Source organism: Muntiacus reevesi, chromosome 1, assembly GCF_963930625.1.
Source record: "Muntiacus reevesi chromosome 1, mMunRee1.1, whole genome shotgun sequence".
NCBI lineage: Eukaryota > Metazoa > Chordata > Mammalia > Artiodactyla > Cervidae > Muntiacus > Muntiacus reevesi.
The window spans coordinates 145812641-145837691 of NC_089249.1; the positions used below are offsets into that span (position 1 = coordinate 145812641).

A 25051-nucleotide genomic window follows, 5' to 3' on the forward strand; every position below is an offset into this window, starting at 1 on the left:
CTAAGCTGGCTACAAAGTCAGTGCTCGGGAAGGTGCTGGTATTGCACCAATGACCACCTGTCCCATTCTCCTCACCTAATTTAGCACAGCTCTTCTTTACCTATGGCAAAGAAGGGTGACATAGCCAACCCATTTGTTCTTTTGCACCATGTTTAGGCTGGCTTAAAGACCACCACCACCCCTGTTACTGGTACTTCCTGGACAGGCAAGCTTTAAAGAGGGTTTTAGCACTGCATGACAAATGGAGTGAGCTGGAATTTAGAGACCAGGAGACACCGGCTTACATTCTGGCTCTATCATCTGTTTGGGAAAGTCATATAACCCTCTCTCTCAGCCTCAGTTTCTCATGCCATCAAGCAGGCAGACGTTGCTAGAATGAAATCAATTAAAGCCTATCAAACACAGAATAGAGTGTGGGGGCAGTGCAGGGCAGTTCAGTAATCTGATTCGTATTTCAGGATATTTTGGTATCCAGTTTTCAAAGTGACCCAATTCAACTCACTCAGTTTCTAGACAGAAGAAGTGAACCCCGGGATGAGAAATGCTTTGCCCAAAGTCATACAGTGTGATGCTAGTAGAGTCAGAATTAGGATCCTGAAACCCCCAAATCCTAAAACACTGTATTTTCAAACTCCTAGCAAATACAGACATCTTTCTGCAAATTAAAACTTACAAAATAGCTCAATATACTAAACAAGTAACAACCCAAGCCTGCCTTAATTATCAATATCCTTTTTGCTCATCTCTCTCTGTCCCATGGTGGAAATCCAAGGACACCTTGTCAGCACCCTGAAACTCCCCCAACCCCAACCCCACATTTGAGTAATTGAAGAACCAGCCCACCAGAGCCAGTAAATGAATCACAGCAGGTCTTACCCTTAGATGAATTGTCTTCTGACCAGACCACCTAGGGGTTTTCAAGTCCTTACAGTTCCCAGAGGACCTGAACTTTCTCATGCATCCATATCTACTAGGAACCATTAAGTTGACATCACCATTCTCTGCACTTCATAAATGATCCTAACATCTGGAAATGGGAACCACCTGCAAGTGCTTTGTTCAGAGATCATCTTATCACAGAAGGACATGGAAACTCAAGTTTAGGTGAAATGAGAAAGGCACTCCATAAAATGCCACCAAGGTCAAACATTAATCACTGGGGGCTAAAAGTATGCAGAGAATGTTCCAGTTAGAAGATCAGGACTTGAATCCCAGCTCTGCCACTTTCTAACTGGAATGGTAATTAACCTCTGTGAACTGCAGCAGAGCAGTGGATGTTACAAAAAATCAATTTCAGAGTCAGTTTTAGGTTCAGATTCTGGCTCCGTTGCATGCTTCCTGAGTCACTTAGGGTGAGCTGACAAATCTCTATTAGTTTCAGCTTTTACAAAACACATAAAAAAGAAAAAGAAGACTATAGGGTTGCTGCTAAGATTCTGAGTCGCTTAGGGTGAGCTGATGAATCTCTATCAGCTTTAGTTTTTACAAAACACACACAAAGAAGAAAAAAAAATACTACTTTATAGGGTTGCTGTTAGGATTCAAAGAGATAATCTCTGTCAAATACTTATCACAGTGCCTTGCATGAGTTGAACAGAATGACTTAACTGCAACTGAATCAATAAAATGGGATCAACCTTCTTAGAGTTGCTGGAAAAATCCAACATAGCAGACTTGAGCAGGGTGCCTGGTGCGGATAGATTCACTGGAAGGAATCCTCTGCTATTATGAGCACTCTCTCCCCAAACTGGTGCACTCACCTCTTTTAGCCACAGAAGCTTTGGGGCCTGCATCTCCACAGACATTACACCCCCGACGTATTGCAGGACACTGTGCTTGGTTTCGTTGATCCGGTGGACCTGACTGACCGCCCGGTGATCCAGCCACATGATGATGTTTCGATGGGAATCCCCTAGCAACAACAAGGAAAGGGGGTCTTTATGGATTCCCAAGGGCAGAAATCTTCACAACGGCTTCTATAATTTCACACATCAACCGGGGACACCACCACCATTGACTGGTACATCCCACCCAAACCTCAGATCTCCCTTCAAGAGATGTACTCTTTGAATATAGTTCCACGGTTAAATGTCTACAAAAGAACCTAGTCAAGATTCACTGATTATTAATTATACGTATTACCATTCATTCTCTCAACTTTTCCCCTCTCCTATCTCTTATATCTAAGAAAAACTTTTCTGGATGTATACTCAAGCAAAGAACCAATGAAATAAGCCTAAAAAATACTTTTAAGATATGCCTCCTGGAAATCAGGACATATATTTCAGGTATGATTATCATATACATCTACATAATGGCTATTATCTGCTTGTAGTCTCACTGCCTCCAGTCACTTTAATTAAAATTAGTTAATTTGAGTGCTTTTTACTCACTTGGTTGGTTTTGTGGAGTATTTTTTTCCATGTGGGGAACCAAGCAGACCTATCATGGAATGCTCTTTTGCTACAGACAGAGATACTGAAAAAGTTGTGGAATTTTTCTCAGCCTAAGCGTTCTCCTCTATAAAATGGGGATAACCAGGCCTAGATGGATTAACTGAGATTTTTCATTCATTGAACACAAAAGATAATGTGCGTAAAGATATAGCACATACTTGTCACATAGCAGACCCTCAAGAGGAATGTTTCAGAGGAACCAGAATTTGAAACCAGCTGGAAAAGGAGCATGGGCAGCGCCCCTCACATCCAACCTCTGACACCTTGTAGCCCACAGAGGAACTAATTGCTCCTTTGTCCCTCCCGGAGCCTTCATTAATTCATACTACAGTGATGGGCAAGTCACTACTATTTTCATAGTCCTCTGCTTCCTCCAATGGCAAAATGCAGAGAACAGCAATGAATACACCTGGCAGATTATAAAAGGGAAAGAGAAAAAGGACTCCAGTGAAACTGAGCCAGGCACTTAATACCTTATTTTATTTATTGGCAAAATAACTGTAGCTATTGTATAATTTTGCTAATGACAAATGTTTATAAAGCTGTGTGTGTGTGTGTGTGTGTGTGTGTGTGTGTGTGTGTGTGTGTGTGTGTGTGTGTGTGTGTGTGTGTTGGCAGCCCTGTGCTAAACATTTCATACACATCATCTCATTTAATCCTAAAAACAACTCTGAGATCTAGGTCATTTTCAATGACAAACTGCCCGCAGACTTGAAGACCTGCCTGCTCTCTCATAGCTGGAAAAAGTACAAATGTGTTTTGAAAGTAGATCTGTGCAGAGAATGGATAAATAAATAAGTAAAACAAGTTTAAACTTGAGCTACACCAGTTGGGGTATTTTTAAACACAATGTACATGGTTTGTTGTTGTGGGTATACACATGTGATAAAGGCACAGAAGAAAAGTGTTTGTGAACACCAACTACAGCAGAACTATCACCTGCTGGACCTGCTGGACAGAGGAGAGGAGGACGGCATGGACTAAAGTGGTTTTTTCTTAAAAAAAAAAAAAAAGAATTGTGGCAAATATGATAAAACTTCATCTGTTTATCCTCATACATACATAGGAGGCTGTTATCTTATTTTCCTTACTCTTCCATAGATTTGAAAAAGAATTTTTAAAACATAACCAAAAAAGTCAACCTGAGAAAATATCTAAATTAGGTCATCTTTGAAATAAGTCAAGGCCTCAGGCACTGATTTGCCTGACCAGAGAGATTTCAGGCCACAAAAAACTCCTCAAACAATATTAACACATATAAAAGAAAGCACATGGAACCTTCCATAAGCACATCTAAGATTTTGTATAAAGGGCTGAGTGGATTCACTATATAACAAAACCACTTACAGCTCTGGTTCTCAACCCTAGTTGCACATTAGAATCTCCTGGGATAGCTTTAAAAAATATTGATGTCCAGCTCCTATTCAAGAACCATCACAGAATCAGAATGTGGGTGTGTGAACACATTTCATGCATACACACACACACACACACACGTGTGGGTGCTGGAAAGGACGGTATCAGAATTCCCTCTTCAATACTGTACAGAATGTATCTGCAGCTGCGTCCACCTGTTGCTAAACTATTAACTGTAAAGACAGACTGATCAGCTACTACTGCTCTACATGAAGAGGCTCTCAGAATGACATAATGAAGACTGTGCAGAATCAATTACTTTATTCTATTTATTATGATTATTAATTAACAATGTTCATTATAGACAACAACATGGAAGTTCATCTTTCCAGTGCTTGTAGAAAAATACAAACAAATGACTCTGTTGAAAGTTCACTTCATCTTTCAGTAACCATTTGCTACATGCCAGACACAGTGCTGGGTGCTGAGCTACCAAGAAGAATGTGCCATAGACTCTGCCCTTATGGAGCAGGTGGGAAAGTGGACAAAACAGTCTGTATGTAGCGATGACTGCCAGGACAGAAGACCTGGACATGGTACACACAAGAGGAGGGGCAGAGAGAAGGCCCCTGTTAGCGAAACCTGAGGCTGCACAGGGAGCTTCCGACAGGCAGGAAAGCTTTTGGTTAATTCTGACAATGTTTGGTCATTGGGTAAGCTGGTGAAGAAATAGTGAGGGAAGAGGGATCACACAACAGAGACAACACGTGAGCACAGACCCAAGACGGCATCATATTTCATACAATTGGAAACAATCTAATAGAGAAGAATTAGGGTCAGTTTACCCTTGGGCAGATTATTCATCCCTGTACTCATTCAATTAGTACTGTGAATGCCTCACAGGAGGTGTTCTAGGGGTACCTGAAGGAAATGACTAGATCAGAAAACCATCTAAACATTAGGTTTCTGTTGCAGAGTAGCCTAGGTAGTAACTTCCTCCCTGACCCTAAACTATCACCCTCCATTCATCTCCCTCCCAAGAGCTCCTGTGGCTGGAATGGTTCACCCAGAGTTACGATCTGAGTCAGGTGGGCTGCAGAGGTAGGAAGCACAGAGCAAGGGCCTCATGGTCCAACCCAGAGCTGCTCTGACCTTCCAAAGGAAGAGAAACCAAACAACGAGATGATTTTAACACATGGATCAATGTCCTTAAACTATTGTACTTATTTTACTTGGGAATTTTCCTCTTTTTTTGGTTACCATCTAAAGATGGTAAATTTTGCCAGCCTTGTGGGTTTGGTTTTAACGTCAGTCATGTCCGACTCTTGGTGGCCCCAAGGACTGTAGCTCGCCAGGCTCCTCTGTCCATGGAATTTTCCAGGCAAGAATACTGGATTGGGTCGCCATTTCCTACGCCAGGGGATTCTCCCAACCCAGGGACTGAACCTGCATATCTTGTGTCTCCTGCATTGGCAGGTGAATTCTTTACCACTCACACCACCTCAGAAACCCTTGGGTTTAACGGTAATAGCTAATTTTTTGATCCCACTCCACAATTACTCCAATTGACCAATCAAGAATGGGTCATTGCCAGGTAAGGAGAAGTCATTAAAGACCCTTTAATTCATCCTTAAAATCTGAATTTCACTTTCCAACACAGGCTAATCCACTGCACATAAAATCTAACCTTAATAGAACCTACTGAAAGGCAAGAAACTGGTAAGGGGCACCTGCAGCTGGGTGCATTTGATGAATGGGTACATTTTAACCTCTTAGGCGGAATATAATTTTTTTCAACACTTATAATTAGGGTTGCAACCTGGCTACTCTTTTCTTTAATAGATTGCAACCTAATTACCCAATATTTTCAACACTTATAATTAGGGTAGCTACCTACATACCCTTTTAATTGTTAATAGGAAGCAATTCTACTTATACTGAGAAGAAAAGATGGTATCTGAGGGTGCTTGTATAAGCAGATTTAACAAAGAACTCTTCCTCCATTTCAAATGTTCTTGTTCCTAATATTATAGCTGTTCATTCATCTGTACCCAGTGATTCTCCAACTACTAGAATTATTGAGAAGACTTTACAAAAACACTGATAGCCTAGCTTTACCCAAGCCAACTGAATAAAAACAACCCTAGGTGAGGCTCATGAACTGATAATCTTAAACAGATCTCCAGTTGATTCTAACATGCAACCAGAGTTTAAAATCATGTATTTTAGCAGATTAGAGCTATAGAGTCCTTGGAATTTAGGGCTCTTAGCATCTAAAGCCCCATACAAAATGAGAATTCCTCATACAACATCCCTGACAGAACATCATCTGACTGCTCCTTAAAGCCAGCCTACAAAGCAGCCCCGGCAGCCTCCCCAGCGGCCTGCTCCATGGTGGAGAGGGCCTGCTGCTGCTGAGCTGAGTGCGCAGGTTCAATCCCATTCTTTGGGTCTCTGCTCTCTGAAGTGGTCCAGACAGGAGCTGCTCCTGGACCAGAACAATGCCAACTGAGCCAGTGGTTGGGCACGGAGAACAAGGACCATTTGTATTCATCTTTGAAGCCTTAACACTTAATAAGACAGGGATTGGCACACAAGGGTTGCTAGTAAATGTGACATAATTAGAAAAAATGCATGTGTGTAAAAGATGGGCACCATTACTACTTGTGTTCTAATCACTCGTCCATTTGCATACTTCTTCAGGGCATGTCACTTATAAATATCACCGTTCCATGCATCGGGTCCATAGGAATGAGTGGAACACCTTCTCCTAAGTTAAGGAATTCATAATCGGATGGAAGAAACTTTTCTAAACAATCAGGTATCAGTCTCTCACTTAATTCTCAGAGCAAAGTGCTATTTCATTACTCCAAGTCTTTCAGAGACGAAACCAAGTCATGCAGAGGTTAAATGACTCACTCGAGGTGTATCAGCAGTAGCAGGGTTAAGATCTGAAGCTATGTGACTCCAATTTCAGAGTGTCTCAGAGTGCCCCAGTGTCTACAGCCACCATTTAAGAAAGGGGCTACTACAGCAGTGTCCACTACTAAGGACTTTTTAACACAGCCCAAAGCAAGCTGTGGTACCTACGCTGGTAACAGCCAACTGAAAATGCAGAGGGCCACACTCCTTTAGATGCAGGGTGCAATTTCCAATGTACCGTAGTCTCCACCACTCCCAAATGTCTGCCACCCATTAAAAGGATAAATATCAGTTGAAATTAATCTCTGCACATGTGCTGTTATTTTTCTCAAATTTGGCCCACTTTACTCACTCACATCACCTACCTGACTTTTGGGGTTGCAACTTCAGTGCTAGCACTACTGGCTAAAGTATCCCAAAAGGGCACATACTCATCCATGAAAATTTTCTGATGGTAGGTGCAAGTGGCACTTAAACATTTGAAACAGCTCATCATAGTACTCATGAGTGTCTCCTAGAACAACATCATTCAACAGGAACATCTTTGGTCTGACTATTGAAAATAGAGACCATTTGTTTCCAGCTTCGGTGTGATATACAGTTCTACCTGTCTTATTCTCTTTCCTTTAAATTAACTTGACTCACCCACTCAAATGAATGTGGTGGAGGAAATTCATATGCATAAGCAACTCCAGGCTACTTTCCTTGGAAAGGCCCAGACCACTTACCTGTTTCAAGGTTACTCACTCTGACCTAATGATTCCATGTCCATCCTACACCAAACTTTCTACTGTTGCTCTTGTGCCCTAGGGAGCAAGTCTCTTCCTAATCCACCTAATCCTAAAGTCACCCCTCTCCTACTAACAGCTGTCCAAGTTCTTAACCTCTGGGGACGTGATTTCTGGTCTCCATGCTCCACCTGTAAATCTCACTCATGGTGACAACAAACACTTGATCTCATGTTTCACCTGGGCCCCAGCCAGTCTCCCACCACCAGAAAAAAAGAGACAGAAATGGTCCTACCTTCATGATTGACTGGTAAAGGACGAAACTGCTTATCCAAAACAACCAGAGAACATGTGGCATCAAACCCAAGCCCTCGAATTTGGTGTAAATTGACCCCTTGTACAACTTTCTGTTTTAAAAACAAATAAACAAAAATATGAATTACAATACAGATTTTTAAGAGACTTAAAACAGTTATGACTAGAAGGAAATGAATAAAGTGCTTACAACGAAACACAGATAAAAACTCAGTATCACTAAAATATCAGAATATTCTATACATTAACTTTAAAAAAGATAACCAATCTAATTGGAAATTAAGCAAACGACATGAGAAGTCACTTCATAAAAGAAACAGTCAAAGAGCATATATAGAGTATATAAAATGGTTCCAAACTCCACTAAAATTAAATAAATGCAAATAAAAATACTCCACTCTTCGTCTTTCTTATTGGCAAAAATGTAAAAATTAAGAATAAATAGTACTAATAGTGGCAAGATAGGGAGAAGTGGGCCTTCTTTACATGATTCTAACAATGTGATAATTTAGTACAGATCTTGAAGAATACAGTACAGTATTTATTAAAATTAAAAACATATATAACTTTTGACCCAGAAATCCCACTTCTAGGAAACTATCTTAATGAATTATTAGCATAAGTAAGTAAAATATTATATAAACCAAGGTTAACTGTTTACAAATATAAAAATTAGTAAAAACTATTTTATTAAATAAACTATGATACACCTATAAAACAGAATTTTCTACACCATTAAAAAAAAAGAAGTAGAGAAGCATATTCTGGGTTTGGTTGTATGAAGAAGTTGGCAAATCTGCTTAACAAAATAAAAGCATAAAACCAGACAAAATCATCAAAAACAACTATTTGAGGGGAATAAAACTTAACCAAAGTCACATAAGAAACTGAGAAGTAATCTTTCTTGAAAATGAAACTGTACCTAAAACATTTCCACAAAACATATGCAAAAAAATCCCATACTTTTAGACTTTTATCTTATACCATACATAAACATTAACTCTAAAATGTATCATATCCCCAAATGTTAAGAATTTAGGCTATAATACTTGCAGAGAAAATCTTTATGACATGGGCCAGACAAAAATTTATTAAAAAGCAAGACTCATAAAAGAAAAAAATAATAAATTTGAATTCATTAAAATTTAAAAATTTTGCTCTTTAAAAGAAACAACAAGATAGTGAAAAGATAAGCTAAATATTAGAAGAAAATATTTGCAATTCATACATCTGATAATAGACATATATGAAATATATAAAGAACACTTATAACTCAATAACAAGAAGATAAACAATGCAGCTATTTCCCAAAGTGCAATAAAATTTATCACACAATCCAGCAATTTCATTCCTTGGTATCCAAGCAGGAAAAATAAAAACATATGTCAACATAAAGACTTGTATGTGACTATTCACAGCAGAAATATTCAAAATACCCTAAACTGGGAAAAAACCAAATATTCATCATGGTTTAACCAAATGGTGAAACCAAGTGTGATATACCCATACAATGATATGTGCAACCACATGAATTAACCTTAGACCCTGGTTCCATTCCTGGGTCGGGAAGATCTGCTGGAGAAGGGATAGGCTACCCACGCCAGTATTCTTGGGCTTCCCTTGTGACTCAGCTGGTAAAGAATGTGCCTGTAATGTGGGAGACCCGGGTTTGGTCTCTGGGTTGGGAAGAACCCCTGGAGAAGGTTCAGCTATCCACTCCAGTATTCTGGCCTGGAGAATTCCATGGACTGTAGAGTCCATGGGATAGCAAAGAGACAGACACGACTGAGTGACTTTCACTTAGAAAGAAATGTTCTAAAATTTAATTATGGTGATGATTATACAAAGGTGTAAATTTAATAAAATCATTGAATTATACATTTAAATTGATGATTTAATGGTATGTAAATTATACCTCAAGCTGTTAAATATTTTTGAAAAAACGGAGCTATAAGACACAAAAAATGGAAATATATCCATGGTATATTAATAAGGTAAAAAAAAGAAAAAGTACATACAACTGTTACTAATGGTTGCCTCTGCGAGAAGAAACAACAGCTGGAGGAGATGAGAGATTTTTCACTTTGTCATGTAATTTTTTAAGTTGTAGAATAACAGATTTATTAATTCTATTTTTTAGTTTTGTTCCCACAGTTTCCTTTTGTGAAAAAGCACAAGTGATTATATTCATTAATATTTCCTGGAAACTTAAAACAGATAATAACATTTTAAAGCCCACAAAAATCAATTCAAGTGTGTCCATCATCATTAAAAAAGTTAAAAAAAAATTAAAAATAAATTTAAAGAGATAAAATGTACAATTCTTCTTTTCCCCTGTTATGGAACGCCAGACTTGTCATTTAGGACTCTATTTCTTACTTTGAATGTGTTCCTCAAATAAGAGCTACACACAACTATTACATATTTTCAACAAGGAAAAGCATTAATTTTTTTTCAAATACTAACACAAATAATAAAATGCCATCATATATTGAGCACTTACTGTGTGTCAGGTATTTTACAAGCATCACCTTATTTAATCCTTACAAAGCCTACTGAGGAAACATTTAGTATTTTCATTTCATTAAAAGAGTAAGTAGAAGATTAGGGAGAGAAGGGAAGAGCAAGCACATCCCAGGGATTAAGAACTTGAACTTCATCCTGTTTCAGAGCCATTCAATGGCTATGTTCTTCCTACTCCACCACACTGCCTGCCTGCCTGAGAGACTTCTCCTGCAGACAGGGCATGTGTCCTCAGAAGAACATTACCAGTGACCTACCTGTGACTCCAGGCAACATCTTTGCCCCACAGTACCAGGTGAACGCCCTGTAAATCTTTACTACACTGATCCATCTAGAATTAGAACAGCATGTTCAGTTCAGTCACTCAGTCGTGTCCAACTCTTTGCGACCCCGTGAACTGCAGCACGCCAGGCCTCCCTGTCCATCACCAACTCCCGGAGTCCACCCAAACCCATGTCCATTGAGTCAGTGATGCCATCCAACCATCTCATATCGTCCCCTTCTCCTCCAACCATCTCATGTCATCCCCTTCTCCTCCTGCCCTCAATCTTTCCCAGCATCAGGGTCTTTTCAAATGAGTCAACTCTTTGCATCAGGTGGCCAAAGTACTAAAAGTTTCAGCTTCAACATCAGTCCTACCAATGAAGAGCATGAGGAGCATATAAATTCATGACAAAGAGTCACAAAGACCTGGTTTCAAATCCTAGCTCTGTCACTCTGGCTACATGATCCAAGGCAGGTTACACAATTTCAGTCCTTCCAGTCACCTTGTCTTGCTGGATCATGTCTCTGCAGCATTTATAAGCATGGCCAACTCTGTCTGGAATGTCCTTCCAAGTTGGCCTGGAAATCTCTAGGTACTGGCTAATATCAATGGTGTTGGGTGCAGACTACCTGAGCTTGAAACCTGGCTCCAACACTCACTGGTCTTGTGACTCTGCTGCTGCTGCTGCTAAATCACTGCAGTCACATCTGACTCTGTGAGACCCCATAGATGGCAGCCCACCAGGCTCCCCCGTCCCTGGGATTCTCCAGGCAAAAACACTGGAGTGGGTTGCCATTTCCTTCTCCAATGCATGAAAGTGAAAAGTGAAAGTGAAGTTGCTTAGTTGTGTCTGACTCTTAGTGACCCCATGGACTGCAGCCTACCAGACTCCTCCATCCATGGGATTTCCCAGGCAAGAGTACTGGAGTGGGGTGCCATTGCCTTCTCCACTTGTGACTTTAGAAAGCCACAAAAGTAGCTCCCTTGGTTATTCAAAGCTACTACTTAGACTATATCTCCTAATGATGTTAGGAGAATTAAGCAAAATAAGGTGTGATTAGCCCAACATCAGTGCACAAGAAGCAGCTGCCATTATATGAGTACATTAACTGCATTCAATCTTTGAACTCATGGAGCCTCAATCTGTCAATGCATAAACCAGCCCTAACTTCTACCTGCCATGTAGTCCTATTGGTCTCTGTGCCCAAAGAGCACATGCCTGTCTTAGGCAAGCCCATCCCACACAGGCCTACAAACAGTCTCTAGTCAAGAGAGGAAGTGGGAGAGAACAGGTAGAAAATGCAATAAAACTCAATACAAAAAAGCTCTGCAGGAGAAAGGAGCATACACTATGGTATCAAAAGCGCCAGCTTCTGGTCCCAACTCCCAGTTCAGGTAATCTTGCACCAATATCATCACCTTTTTGAGCCTTGTGTTCCTGACAGAGAGATAGGTAAGGATCAAAAGTGTCAATTAGTTTGAAAGTGCTTTGGAACCGATCAACCTTTGTAGGAAACGTGAAGGATGGAAAAACTCACTTGATGCTTCATTAATTGTGTTTATGGAATCTATGTATGAAGTATAGCATGTTCTTTGTGTCATGTAATCACATAAAAACCACAAGATGAACGATTGAAAGATTAAAGTCAAATCCTCCTAAGAATTGTGGTGAAGGTGACTTTCCAGTAGAAGCAAAGAAAATATTCTCTTCAATCTATTTTATGAATCCCCTCTGAAGACCTACAGAGTTCTATATTCTAATTATGGCTTTTCAGCAACAAAGGTTCAGTGTCTCCATTTATAAAAGGGAAACCTATCACACAGAACTGGAGAAATAACTGTGACATGCATTTAAACCTGATTTGGTTAGGCAGCCACTGTCATTTGCCCAGCCTTATATGGGAATACCTTATGATAATGCTTATCATGATTGAGACCCCCCACCACAACTCCTCCACCCCACCCCCCAGCTAAACCATCTCAGAGAGATGGCTGTCAGAGTCACACTACCCAGAAGGCCCCTGGGACTTTGACCTGCTGACCTGAGGATTCTTTTTTATACTCTCATTAATGGAAGAAGAAAGCAGGCTAGTAAACTCAACCCAACAACTTGGCATCAAGGGAATTTCCTCGGCTAGAGAGAAAGCACATTGCTCTGCTGAAGAATTTCCAGAGAAGGAGATTTCTGCAACTTCATTCGGTAACCTGGTCCATGTCTTGCAACTGTCAACTCGTAGCTATGGGGCAGCAAACAAATATTTGGGGAAGGGATTGTGCATTGCTTTGTTCTGACTGTGGGAACCAGTTCAATCCTGCATGTGTTTTAAATCAACAGGCTCTGCCATATTGGGTGGGGAGACAGCGTTCCTCAGAAACCTTCCAAACTGAGAACTGGAGGGTCAGAGGCATACCTGGTTTTATCTTTAGCTCTATCTGAATCACGGGTCAAGGCCTGGGGCCTCACGGAATTCAGCTTGCAACAGAGCTCCATGTGGCTGGTACTGTACTCTTTTAAATCCTGATTGGAATGCCTTTGTCAGCTCTGGGGGTGTGCATGAGCTTATGAAGTCCCTAGTTCCCTCAGTCCCATCAGTCCCCACTGCCTGCACAATTCAATTACTCATTCATCCAGTCAGCCAGCAAATATTCAATACTATCAAGCCCCTTCTCTAAGGTCATGCCATGCTCTCTTTTGGGTATTTGGGAAGCAAGGGAAAGAAAAAAATTTTAATTCCTTACCCTTTTGGAGGTTACACTCTAGGGATAGACAACAGCCATGAAGTGAAAAAATTATATAGTATATGTACAGTATGTCATGAAAGTGATGTCATGGGGAATCAGGAATGCCGGGGAAGGCAGAGACAGTTGCCAAAAAGGTGAGATTTGAGGAAACACTCGAAGGACCTGAGGAGCTGACCTTGTAGAAACCTGTGCAAAAAAAAAAAAAAGTGTTTCCAGGAAGTGAATTTTGACTTACACTAAATTTTAACTAAAGGTAAATGGTGACATGTGGCTCAGTTCAGTCGCTCAGTAGTGTCCGACTCTTTGTGACCCCAGGGACTGCTGCACACCAGGCCTCCCTGTCCATCACCAACTCCCAGAGTCTACCCAAACTCATGTCCATTGAGTTGGTGATGCCATCCAACCATTTCATCCTCTGTCGTCCCCTTTTCTTGCCGTCAATCTTTCCCAGCATCAGGGTCTTTTCAAATGAGTCAGCTTTTCGCATGAGGTGGCCAAAGTATTAGAGTTTCAGCTTCAACATCAGTCCTTCCAATGAACACTCAGGACTGATCTCCTTCAGGATGGACTGGTTGGATCTCCTTGCAGTCCAAGGGACTCTCAAGAGTCTTCTCCAACACCACAGTTCAAAAGCATCAATTCTATAGATTCAATGCAAATCCTATCAAGCTACCAACAGTATTCTTCACAGAACTAGAACAAATAATTTCACAATTTGTATGGAAATACAAAAAACCTTGAATAGCCAAAGCAATCTTGAGAAAGAAGAATGGAACTGGAGGAATCAACCTGCCTGACTTCAGGCTCTACTACAAAGCCACAGTCATCAAGACAGTATGGTACTGGCACAAACACAGAAATATAGATCAATGGAACAGAATAGAAAGCCCAGAGATAAATCCACGAACCTATGGACACCTTATCTTTGACAAAGGAGGCAAGGATATACAATGGAGAAAAGACAACCTCTTTAACAAGTGGTGCTGGGAAAACTGGTCAACCACTTGTAAAAGAATGAAACTAGAACACTTTCTAACACCATACACAAAAATAAACTCAAAATGGATTAAAGATCTAAATGTAAGACCAGAAACTATAAAACTCCTAGAGGAAAACATAGGCAAAACACTCTCCGACATGAATCACAGCAGGATCCTCTATGACCCACCTCCCAGAATATTGGAAAAAAAAGCAAAAATAAACGAATTGAACCTAATGAAACTTAGAAGCTTTTGCACAACAAAGGAAACTATAAGCAAGGTGAAAAGACAGCCTTCAGAATGGGAGAAAATAATAGCAAATGAAGCAATAGACAAAGGATTGATCTCAAAAATATACAAGCAACTCCTGAAGCTCAATTCCAGAAAAATAAATGACCCAATCAAAAAGTGGACCAAAGAACTAAACAGACATTTCTCCAAAGAAGACATACGGATGGCTAACAAACACATGAAAAGATGCTCAACATCACTCATTATCAGAGAAATGCAAATCAAAACCACAATGAGGTACCATTACACGCCAGTCAGGATGGCTGCTATCCAAAAGTCTACAAGCAATAAATGCTGGAGAGGGTGTGGAGAAAAGGGAACCCTCTTACACTGTTGGTGGGAATGCAAACTAGTACAGCCACTATGGAGAACAGTGTGGAGATTTCTTAAAAAACTGGAAATAGAACTGCCATATGACCCAGCAATATCACTTCTGGGCATACACACCGAGGAAACCAGATCTGAAAGAGACACATGCACCCCAATGTTGATTGAAGCACTGTTTATAATAGCCAGGACATGGAAGCAACCTAGATACCCATCAGCAGATGAATGGATAAGGAAGCTGTGGTACATATACACCATGGAATATTACTCAGCCATTAAAAAGAATTCATTTGAATCAGTTCTAATGAGATGGATGAAACTGGAGCCCATTATACAGAGTGAAGTAAGCCGGAAAGATAAAGACAATACAGTATACTAATGCATATATATGGAATTTAGAAAGATGGTAATGATAACCCTATATGCAAAACAGAAAAAGAGACACAGATGTACAGAACAGACTTTTGGACTCTGTGGGAGAAGGCGAGGGTGGTATGTTTCGAGAGAACAGCATCGAAACATGTATATTATCAAGGGTGAAACAGATCACCAGCCCCGGTTGGATGCATGAGACAAGTGCTCGGGCCTGGTGCACTGGGAAGACCCAGAGGGATGGGGTAGGGAGGGAGGTGGGAGGAGGGATCAGGATGGGGAACACATGTAAATCCATGGCTAATTCATGTCAATGTACAGCAAAAACCACTACAACAATGTAAAGTAATTAGCCTCCAACTAAATGGGAAGAAAAAAAAAAACCAAAAGCATCAATTCTTCGGCACTCAGCTTTCTTTATAGTCCAACTCTCACATCCATACATGACCACTGAAAAAACCATAGCCTTAAAAAAAAAAACAAAAAAACAAAACCATAGCCTTGAGCAGATGGACCTTTGTTGGCAAAGTAATGGCACTGGAGCAGCACGAGGCCGTGAGGAGAGACCCCACGTCCAAAGTCAGGAGCAGCGGCCATGAGGAGACACCCCACGCCCAAGGTCAGGAGCGGCGGCCATGAGGAGACACCCCACGTCCAAGGTAAGAGAAACCCCAGTAAGACGGTAGGCACTGAGAGAGGGCATCAGAGGGCAGACAGACTGAAACCACAATCACAAAAATCTAGCCAACCTGATCACATGGACCACAGCCTTGTCTAACTCAGTGAAACTAATCCATGCCATGTAGGGTCACCCAAGATGGATGGGTCATGGTGAAGAGTTCTGACAAAATGTGGTCCACTGGAGAAGGGAATGGCAAACCACTTCAGTATTCCTGCCTTGAGAACCCCATGAACAGTATGAAAAGACATATGGCTAGTGACCACTATATTGGACATTATGGATCTAAGGATGTATGGGAGTGAAATACGTTGGCTGAAGGCAGGAAGGGTGTACAGGAAGAAGAAAGAGTATGTGTGAAAGAGAGGAAGCACTGCATGTGTGAAGACAGGTCAGATGGATAACGTAGGTGAAAGGCAGAGCTGAGAGAAGGATCATGAGATAAACCAGAAGAGCAGGCTAAAACCAAACCATGCAAGGCCTGGAGGGTATGTTAAGAATTCTGAGTTCTATCCTAAGAGTAGTTTGAGGCCATAAGTAGTTTGAGGCTATAGAAGAGTTGTCAGGTTAGCATTAAAATGAGGTTAGCTTCTTGAGGTTAGCTCAAGAAGGAGAACAATCACAGAGGGGAAGGACATTGAGGAGGAGGTTACATTCCAGTGCTGATCTAAACAAAAGATGAAAGTATAGAGTGCTGGAGATGGAGGGAATGCAGAGATATGACCTGACTTTAGGCTCATTACCCACTTCCTGGGTGACTTAGGAAAAGTCACTTCACTCTCTGGATCCCAGTTTTTCTTTTCAACTATAAAATGGAAGGAACAATCCCTCGCCTACCCACTTCATAGGACAATCAAGTGGCTAGGAACATGCTTTATAAACCATCCAGGTTCTATGAACGTCAGGAGGGTGACATCATTGCTCAGTCCCACATGTGTGACTCCTTCTTCTGCTCTCTCTCTCTCTCTCTCTCTCTCTCTCAAGATATATTACTCATACAGCTGGTACAGTTTAGGGGGGGAAAAATGGTACTTTGTTGACTTCGTGGATATTTTTTCCCCATGCAACTGAACTATTTCATCCTTAGAGGCAGAGAACTTGTTGTAGCCCCCTCTCCCATATATATTCCAGTTCTTATCAAAGAGTATAGCACTCAGAAGTGCTCAATAAATATCTGAAGACTAAATGACACCTCCAGCTTACCATCTTCTTCCCAATGGAATCTGTTACTATACACTAAACTTGCAATCGTCTTGCCTTGTTGAGGTGATTAAGATTTGTGGCTCCAAAAGAAACGTTTAGTGACTAAGTTGTGTTTGACTCTTTTGTGACCCTACGGACTGTAGCCTGCCAGGCTCCTCTGTCCATGGGATTTCCCAGGCAAGAATACTGGAGAAGGTTACCATTTCCTCCTTCAGAGGATCTTCCCGACCCAGGGATGGAACTCATATCTCCTGCACTGGCAGGTGTATTCTTTACCACTGAGCCCCTGGGAAGCCCCTAAAAGGAACATAAGCCATTAAAATCAGAGATAACATAGAACTCAAGACATGGAAGCAACCTAAATGTCCATCAACAGAGAAATGAATAAAGAAGACATGGTTCACATAAACGATGGAATATTACTCAGTAAAAAAAAAGAAAAGAAAAAAGGCAAGAATAATGACATTTGCAGCAATAAAGATGGACCTAGAGATTGTCTTACTAAGTGAACTAAGCCAAGCAGAAAAGGACAAAAGATTCTACATATCTTATTGCTTATAAGTGGAATCTTAAAAAAAAGATACAAACGTACCTATATACAAAATAGAAATAGACCTACAAACACAGAAAACAAACTTATGGTTACCAAAAGGAAAAGTGGGGGAGGAATACATTAGGGGTTTTGGATTAATGTATACACACTACTTCCCCGGTGGCTCAGACAGTAAAGAATCGGCCTGTAATGCGGGAGACCTGGGTTTGATCCCTGGGTCGGGAAGATCCCCTGGAGAAGGGAATGGCAACACACTCCAGTATTCTTGCCTGGAAAACCCCATGGACGGAGGAGCCTGGTGGGCTACAGTCCATGGGGTCTCAAAGAGCTGGATACGACTGAGTGACTTCATTTTCACTATATATAAAATAGGTAACAAACAAGGGCCTACACTATAGCACAGGGAACTATACTCAATATTTTTGTACTAACCAATAAGGGAAAAGAATCTGAAAAAGAATATATGCATGTGTGTGTGTGTGTGTGTATAAAACTGAATCACTTTGCTGTACATGTGAAACTAACATAACATTGTAAATCAACTATACTTCAATTTCTATTTATTTACTTCAATTTTTAAAAAGAGATCTTTGTATAGATAACAAGATGTGATTGGTATAAAGTGTTCAGCATGATACCTGGAACAGAATTAGTGCCCAAGAAATGTTAGTTGCCATCATCATTATTATTATTGCTATTATTACTATTAATTATTATTATTATTGCTATTATTACTAATAATAGTGGTAACTATTATTACTGTTGCTGCTGTTGTTCTTGTTGTTTTTATTAATTTCACTAAGGGAAAACCATCTCAGGCAATGTGAGAAACTTAGAGAAAAGGAAACAATACAACAACTCTCAAGCTCTTGAGCTCCTTAAGTTTTTGAGAACAAGACAGGTCAGGATGTATTTTATGTCACCCTTTGCCCCAGATCATTGCTTCTCAGAATCTTACATAGAAAGAACCCTAATCAGAAAAGGAGTGAATATTCCCCATGAGGTACCTCCCTTACTGACTTTGACTTTTCAACATTCTATCTTAGAAATGCATTCCTCTCCATAATCTACTCATTTTTGTTATTGTCATCAGTGCAATCGCCCTAGGAATGACAGTGCTTACTCATTTCCAGGCACTGTTATGACATTTTGTATGCATTAACTCATTTAATCCTCACAGCGACCCAAAGCAGAAAGGTACAGTCATCATTCCCATTTTACAGATGATGAAACTCAAGCAAGAAACCAAAAGCAGTTTTTTCAAGATGACAAGCTAATAAATGCTGGAACTGGGATGTCAATCCAGGCAGTCCAGCTCTAGAATTTGTGCTCTCTGGTGTGTTATTCTCTAATATAAACATGCTTCCCTCCTTCAACCTCACACAGCGATGAGCTATGAGCAGATGTGTCATGCTTATCCCATGGCTTCTAACACATGGCCACGTGGCCGTGCCCCATGAGAGAAGGGCCTAAGACCCAACAGTGTTATCCAGGTTTACTCTAGCACAGCCTCAAGAAGGACAAATGCCCAAAGCACTCACATGGCTGAAGGGGGTCAAAACAGATAACGTTGTGGCTGCCACTGCAAGATGATTAAAAATCCAACATTAAACCAAGCTGTACTTAGAGCAGACCTGTTTTAAAGTAGCTTTTCATCAGGGGATTATATTTTCTTCTTGACAATTTCCTTAATGGCAAGAAAGGCTCTATGTTGGAAGGACAAAGGAGACCCAAGGGCAAAGAGTAGAGGATTCTCACCAAGGCAGGGGGTGGGAGGCGGAGGGAGAAAGAAAATTAAACAGGCAGAAGCAAAGACGTGCCTCCCTTTTACTCCTATATCATGCTCCAGTGCTGCCCACCCCCAGCCTCCTCTCCCTGCCTTCTGCTCTGGGGGCACTAACAGCAGCCCAGAGCTCATGAAAGTTTAAACAGACTGATCAATACGGACAGAATGGTGAATTGTCCATCTGCAAATTACCAAACCCATCATGAATATTTAAGGAACTAAACTAGGAACAGGGAGAAGACAGAACCCAGGTCTTTATTTTTCCCTCTGGAAAAAAAAAAAAAAGACAAAAACATCTCTGTCGTTCCTGATTACTGGGATATAAAACCAGTCAAGTGAAACTAAAAGAGAACAATTCTCACCCAGCGTCACTTTTTTCCAAGTCAGCAAGCTGACTGCAAACAAAGGCCACTCAAGAAAAATGCCTACCTGCTACAACTCAGAGACGCACTGGTCTTGCCCGACTTCCTTCCTTTCTCAGAGCCCACCTTGCCTTTGCATATGCTGCTCCCCCAAACAAAAGAGGTTCCCCTCACTTGTCCACTTGGAAGGCAGGACAGTCCAGTGACGCAGGGTGCTGCACTGGAATCAGACTGCTTAGGTTCCAGGCCTGCCTTTCCTCCTTACTAACTGCATGAGCATGGGTAAGTTATCTCATCTTTCTGTGCCTCTGTTTCTGCCTCAATGAAATGAGGCAGTGAGCATGGGTAAGTTATCTCATCTTTCTGTGCCTCTGTTTCTGCCTCAATGAAATGAGGCGGTGTTAATAGCACTGCCTCTATAGAGTCATGGCAAGGATTCCCCTCTATGATGCAGGTTAACCTGTCTTACACAGAACTGGGCACAGCTGAAGGCACAGTAGAGGTGAGCTATGGTCTTCACTGACATCTTCACATGCAGTCACACCCAACCAGATCCTCTGACTGCAGCTCTGAGTCCTCCACCGTCGACCCTGAGCCCCTCTGGGTTGGGCCCATCCTCAGCTCCAGCCAGTCACCTTATTCCCACACCTCTCATGTCACATTCCTGCTATCTGTTGGTCTCTGCCACAGATCCGAGCTCCCAAAAGGCAAAGCAGCCAGCGTCTAAAGTTACCCTTCCGTTGTCCCTGGCACCAGATGGACACACACGAGACACTCAACGGAGGGGCGGGGGGAAGGAGGCATGTGCAAGGATAGAATGCCAGAGTCAGGGCCATACCTTTGAGACAACGCAGCACGCAGCCCAGATGTCCTCGGACGACTGCTCGTGGTGGTTGAACTGAGGCTCCCACTGATTGATGGGCTGGTCTGCGAAAGCCAAGAGGGTGCCCCTCTGGTCCACAAGGGCTGCTCGGACACTGCCGGTCCCCACATCCACGCCCACATAGTAGCTCCTGGGTTCATCTCCGCCGGGCATTGCTATCCCTCCACCTGTGGGGTCAAGAACAAAACCAGGTGAAGACCAAGCGGGTCTGCAAAGTCGAGCACAGGACATCTTGAAAGTAGAAATGAAGGGGCACAGCTGAAGAACTGGATGATTATTCATTAATCCAAGAAAGATGCTCACTGCTGCCGGTGTGCAAGCAGGCACTGAGGGAGGTGGTGGGCGAACAGGCAGGCGTGGCCTCAGACATGGAGGTTCTGTTCTCCGCAGGGAGTCAGATGATGAGCATTACAAGCTTCATCATTATTCAAGCAAAGTCGTGATATCGGAAGAAAAGTGCAACGAGGATAAATAAAGGGTTGTAGAACTAAGAATCTGGAAGCAACAGATATGCATTTTTTCCTTACTGAATTTGAATCAAAAGGACAATGGCCATGGTGCTAAAAAGGAACTCACCTACCCAATCAGCCATTCATTCAAAAAACTATCTACTGAGCACCTATCATGTGCCAATAAGCACTTTAAACAGTACATGAGTGAGTGAGTGAAGTCATGTCTTTGTGACCCCATGGACTATAGTCTACCAGGCTCCTCCATCCATGGGATTTTCCAGGCAAGAGTACTGGAGTGGGTTGCCATTGCCTTCTCCAGGGGATCTTCCCGACCCATGGATTGAGCCTGGGTCTCCAGCATTGTAGGCAGATGCTTTACCATCTGAACCACCAGGGCAGTCATAGAGGCCCTCTACTCACTGTGACACTACAAGGTGAGACTATTTTTATTCCAATTTTATTAAGGTATAATTGACATACAGAACTGTTTAACTTCAAGGTACATAGCATAATGATATGGCTTACATACCTTAAGAAATGATTATCACAATACATCTAGTAAATATCTATCATTTCATACAGATTGATGGAGAAGGCAACTTTCATGCATTGGAGAAGGAAATGGCAACCCACTCCAGTGTTCTTGCCTGGAGAATCCCAGGGACAGGGGAGCCTGGTGGGCTGCCATCTATTGGGTCGCACAGAGTTGGACACGACTGACGTGACTTAGCAGCAGCAGTAGCATACAGATTGAAAAGTAAGGAAACAGAAAAACATTTGTGTCATGAGGTCTCGTAGGATCTACTCTCCTAACAACTTTCATATACAAATACAGCAGTGTTAATTACATTTATCACATTGTACATTATATTCCTAGTATTCATTTATCTTATAACTGGAAGTTTGTACCTTTTGGCTGCTTACATCCAATTCCCCCCTCACCCTGACAGTGAGTGTCTATTTTATAGGTGATTAAGATGAGACTCCAAGGAATATGTAAATTTTCTCTTAACGCTAGGTCCACACACTTATGAACAGTAAACGCAAGTAGCTAAAATCATGCACATTATAGTGATGGGCAAAAAGGTTTCAGAAATTAAGAGATGAGGCAGCATGACTGAAGAGCAGCCCAAACCCACAATCCCGCATCTGTATGTTCTCTTTTTCTTCTTAACAGCTTACAGCACAGATTTGGAGAAGAGGCAAATATACTGCAGCCGTGTTGTGAACTGACGGGGACTGGGAAGGAGCCTCGAGGGAGACAGGATCAGGAATTTGTTAGACAATCTGTTTTCTTTACAGACCCCTTGCAAGTTACAAGGAAACCTGACCAGCAAACGCTCAAGGAATTCCTTGGCCTTCACTGCCGCTCTGGGTCCCTTTGCTCAGATTAGCCCCCACGATGCAGACATCTCACAGAGAATTTCATTTTCCAGACTGGCGTTTTAAATAAGAACAAGCCCCCAAGACATTTATGCTGGAGAACATGCTACAGCCCCCTAGGTGAGCTCAGGGTGGCCTCAGTGCCCAGGGTCTAATTTCAACCACAGCAGCGTTCTGTACCCTTTCACTTCAAAGAGGTAATGTTTCCTTGGCAAGGTCATACTTGAGGATTCTAAAATGAAGTCAGCCAGCAGATGTTCCGTTAAGGTTTCCTGTTAAAAATGGCTTTGTTAAACATGATGGCTTCTGTCTAGGTCACAGTGATCCTCCAACGGCATGTGGTCCCTATGGTTCATGGGCAGCTGGAGAGGCGAAGGTAGAAGCTGGAGTAGGAACAAGTGCTACCCTCCTCTGAGCTTCCGAGACCAACTCCCAGGCTCCAGCCTAACTGCTTTCTCATCTCCTCGCCCACATGATCAGTGGCACCAGTTTTCAAACCATGCATTCCTTCAAACATCCAACAAGGATATTTTTTCTTCAAGCCATTACTCGAAGGAAACTGTAATAGATCAAAGCACAGCAGGGCTGTGTCAAGCAAAGATCATCCTTGCCTGGCCCTCGACCCTCCCCCAACAGTGGCTCTGCTGAGTTCTTCCTAAGGACTGAAAACCATTGGCTGAGGCCCTTGGCACAGCATCCCAGGCCCTCCGGGAACTGCCCTCTGCCTCCTATCCAGCTACATCTACTACAGTCCTGCTCTTTCTCACATCAGGCTTCAGACACATTGAACCCTCACAGGTTCCCAGGTGCACCGCACCACTACAGGACTGTCTCCACTTCATACTTCTCTTTCCTTCCAACGTTCTTTCTCTCTGTGTGCCTCAGTTCAGTTCAGTTCCTCAGTCATGTCCGACTCTTTGAGACTACATGGACTGCAGCATGCCAGGCCTCCCTGTCCATTAACAACTCACGGAGTTTACTCAAACTCATGTCCATGGAGTCGGTGATGCCATCCAACCATCTCATCCTCTGTCAGCCCCTTCTCCTCCTGCCTTCAATATTTCCCATAATCAGGGTCTTTTCCAATGAATCAATTCTTTGCATCAGGTGGCCAAAGTACTGGAGTTTCAGCTTCAGCATCAGTCCTTCCAATGAATATTCAGGACTGATTTCCTCTAGGATGGACTGGTTGGATCCCCTCGCAGTCCAAGGGACTCTCAAGAGTCTTCTCCAACACCACAGTTCAAAAGCATCCATTCTTTGGCACTCAGCTTTCTTTATAGTGCAACTCTCACATCCATATATGACTACTAGAAAAACCATAGCTTTGACTAGAAGGACCTTTGTTGGCAAAGTAATGTCTCTGCTTTTTAATATGCTGTATACTGACTTTCATGTTAAGATCTTGCTCAACCAACACTTTTTTTTTTTAATTTGTTTGGCTGCTCTGGGTCTTAGCTGTGGCACGTAGGATCTTTGCTGCTGTGTGCAGGATCTTGACTGAGGCACGTGGGATATAGTTTCCAGACCAGAGATCGGACATGGGCTCCTTCCCCTGGAAGTACAGAGTCTTAATCACTGCACCACCAGAGAATCCCAACCAGCACTTCTTGCCTCTCTCCATGCCCCAGTGCCACCAGAGTACTGTGTCCCTTCTTTCTTTTAAGCTTTTTAAAAATCACTCTGACCAAATTTTTCCTTCTGTGTTCACCTCCCTCACTGGCCTGAATCTGAAGAAAGGAACTGATTAATTTCTATACTCTCAGCTCCTACAGTGCCTGTATTCCCAGGCCAGTACACTGTCTGGTACATAACAGTTCTCAATAAGTGCTTATGGAATGAACACCTAAATCAGTGAATCAACAAAAAAACAAGGATAAACAGGTTCATGCTTTAATAGTTCAGATTCCTAGGTTTGTATTCATCTGCACAAGTGTTTTGCCTTGGTTCTCATATCTGTATGCTTCATTCATCCAATTAATAAATATTTACTGGACGCTTACAACCACATTTTATTAATTCTGAAATACTCATTTCTTTTCACATTTAGCTTCTCTGAAATCAGTGACTCTTAAAAACCAATGGCATCTTATAATTAATCAGGAGCATCTTTCTTAGTGATGGATGAAATGATGAGGCATGTTGCAATCAGTGACTGATATTAGAAGAAATGCAGATTGTGCACCGGACACCCTGCTAGAAACTGAGGATACAGTGAAGGCAAAACAGGGCAGAGCCGTGGCCATTATCTTCCTAGATTTCTTTATCTGCAGAGGAGGAAGCCTGACCAGGCAGCCGACCCACCGCCCCCAAATGACCACACGCCTCCGCTTGCTGAACTCAGGACTCCCTCTCTTGCTGTCCCACTGTCACCACCTGGAAGGACCCAACACTGATCCTGGCAAGTCAACAACTCTGTCCTTGACGAGAGTTCTTCAAAACTATTCTAAACACTGTAGGGAGAAACAAGGGG

General features: G+C 42.0%; 1 protein-coding gene across 7 annotated transcripts in view; it reads right to left on the reverse strand.

Moving 5' to 3' along the window:
* Window positions 1-25051, reverse strand: part of FGGY (FGGY carbohydrate kinase domain containing) — a 476938-nt gene that overhangs the window by 428899 nt on the left and 22988 nt on the right. For all 7 annotated transcript variants that reach the window (XM_065912007.1, XM_065912026.1, XM_065912035.1 and 4 more), the window contains 3 exons: window positions 20699-20910; window positions 7758-7869; window positions 1761-1912 (listed from right to left, as the gene is read on the reverse strand). In XM_065912007.1, the coding sequence (XP_065768079.1) occupies window positions 1761-1912; window positions 7758-7869; window positions 20699-20896 (462 nt within the window). In that variant the 5' untranslated portion in view covers window positions 20897-20910. The remainder of the gene's footprint in view (window positions 1-1760; window positions 1913-7757; window positions 7870-20698; window positions 20911-25051) is intronic.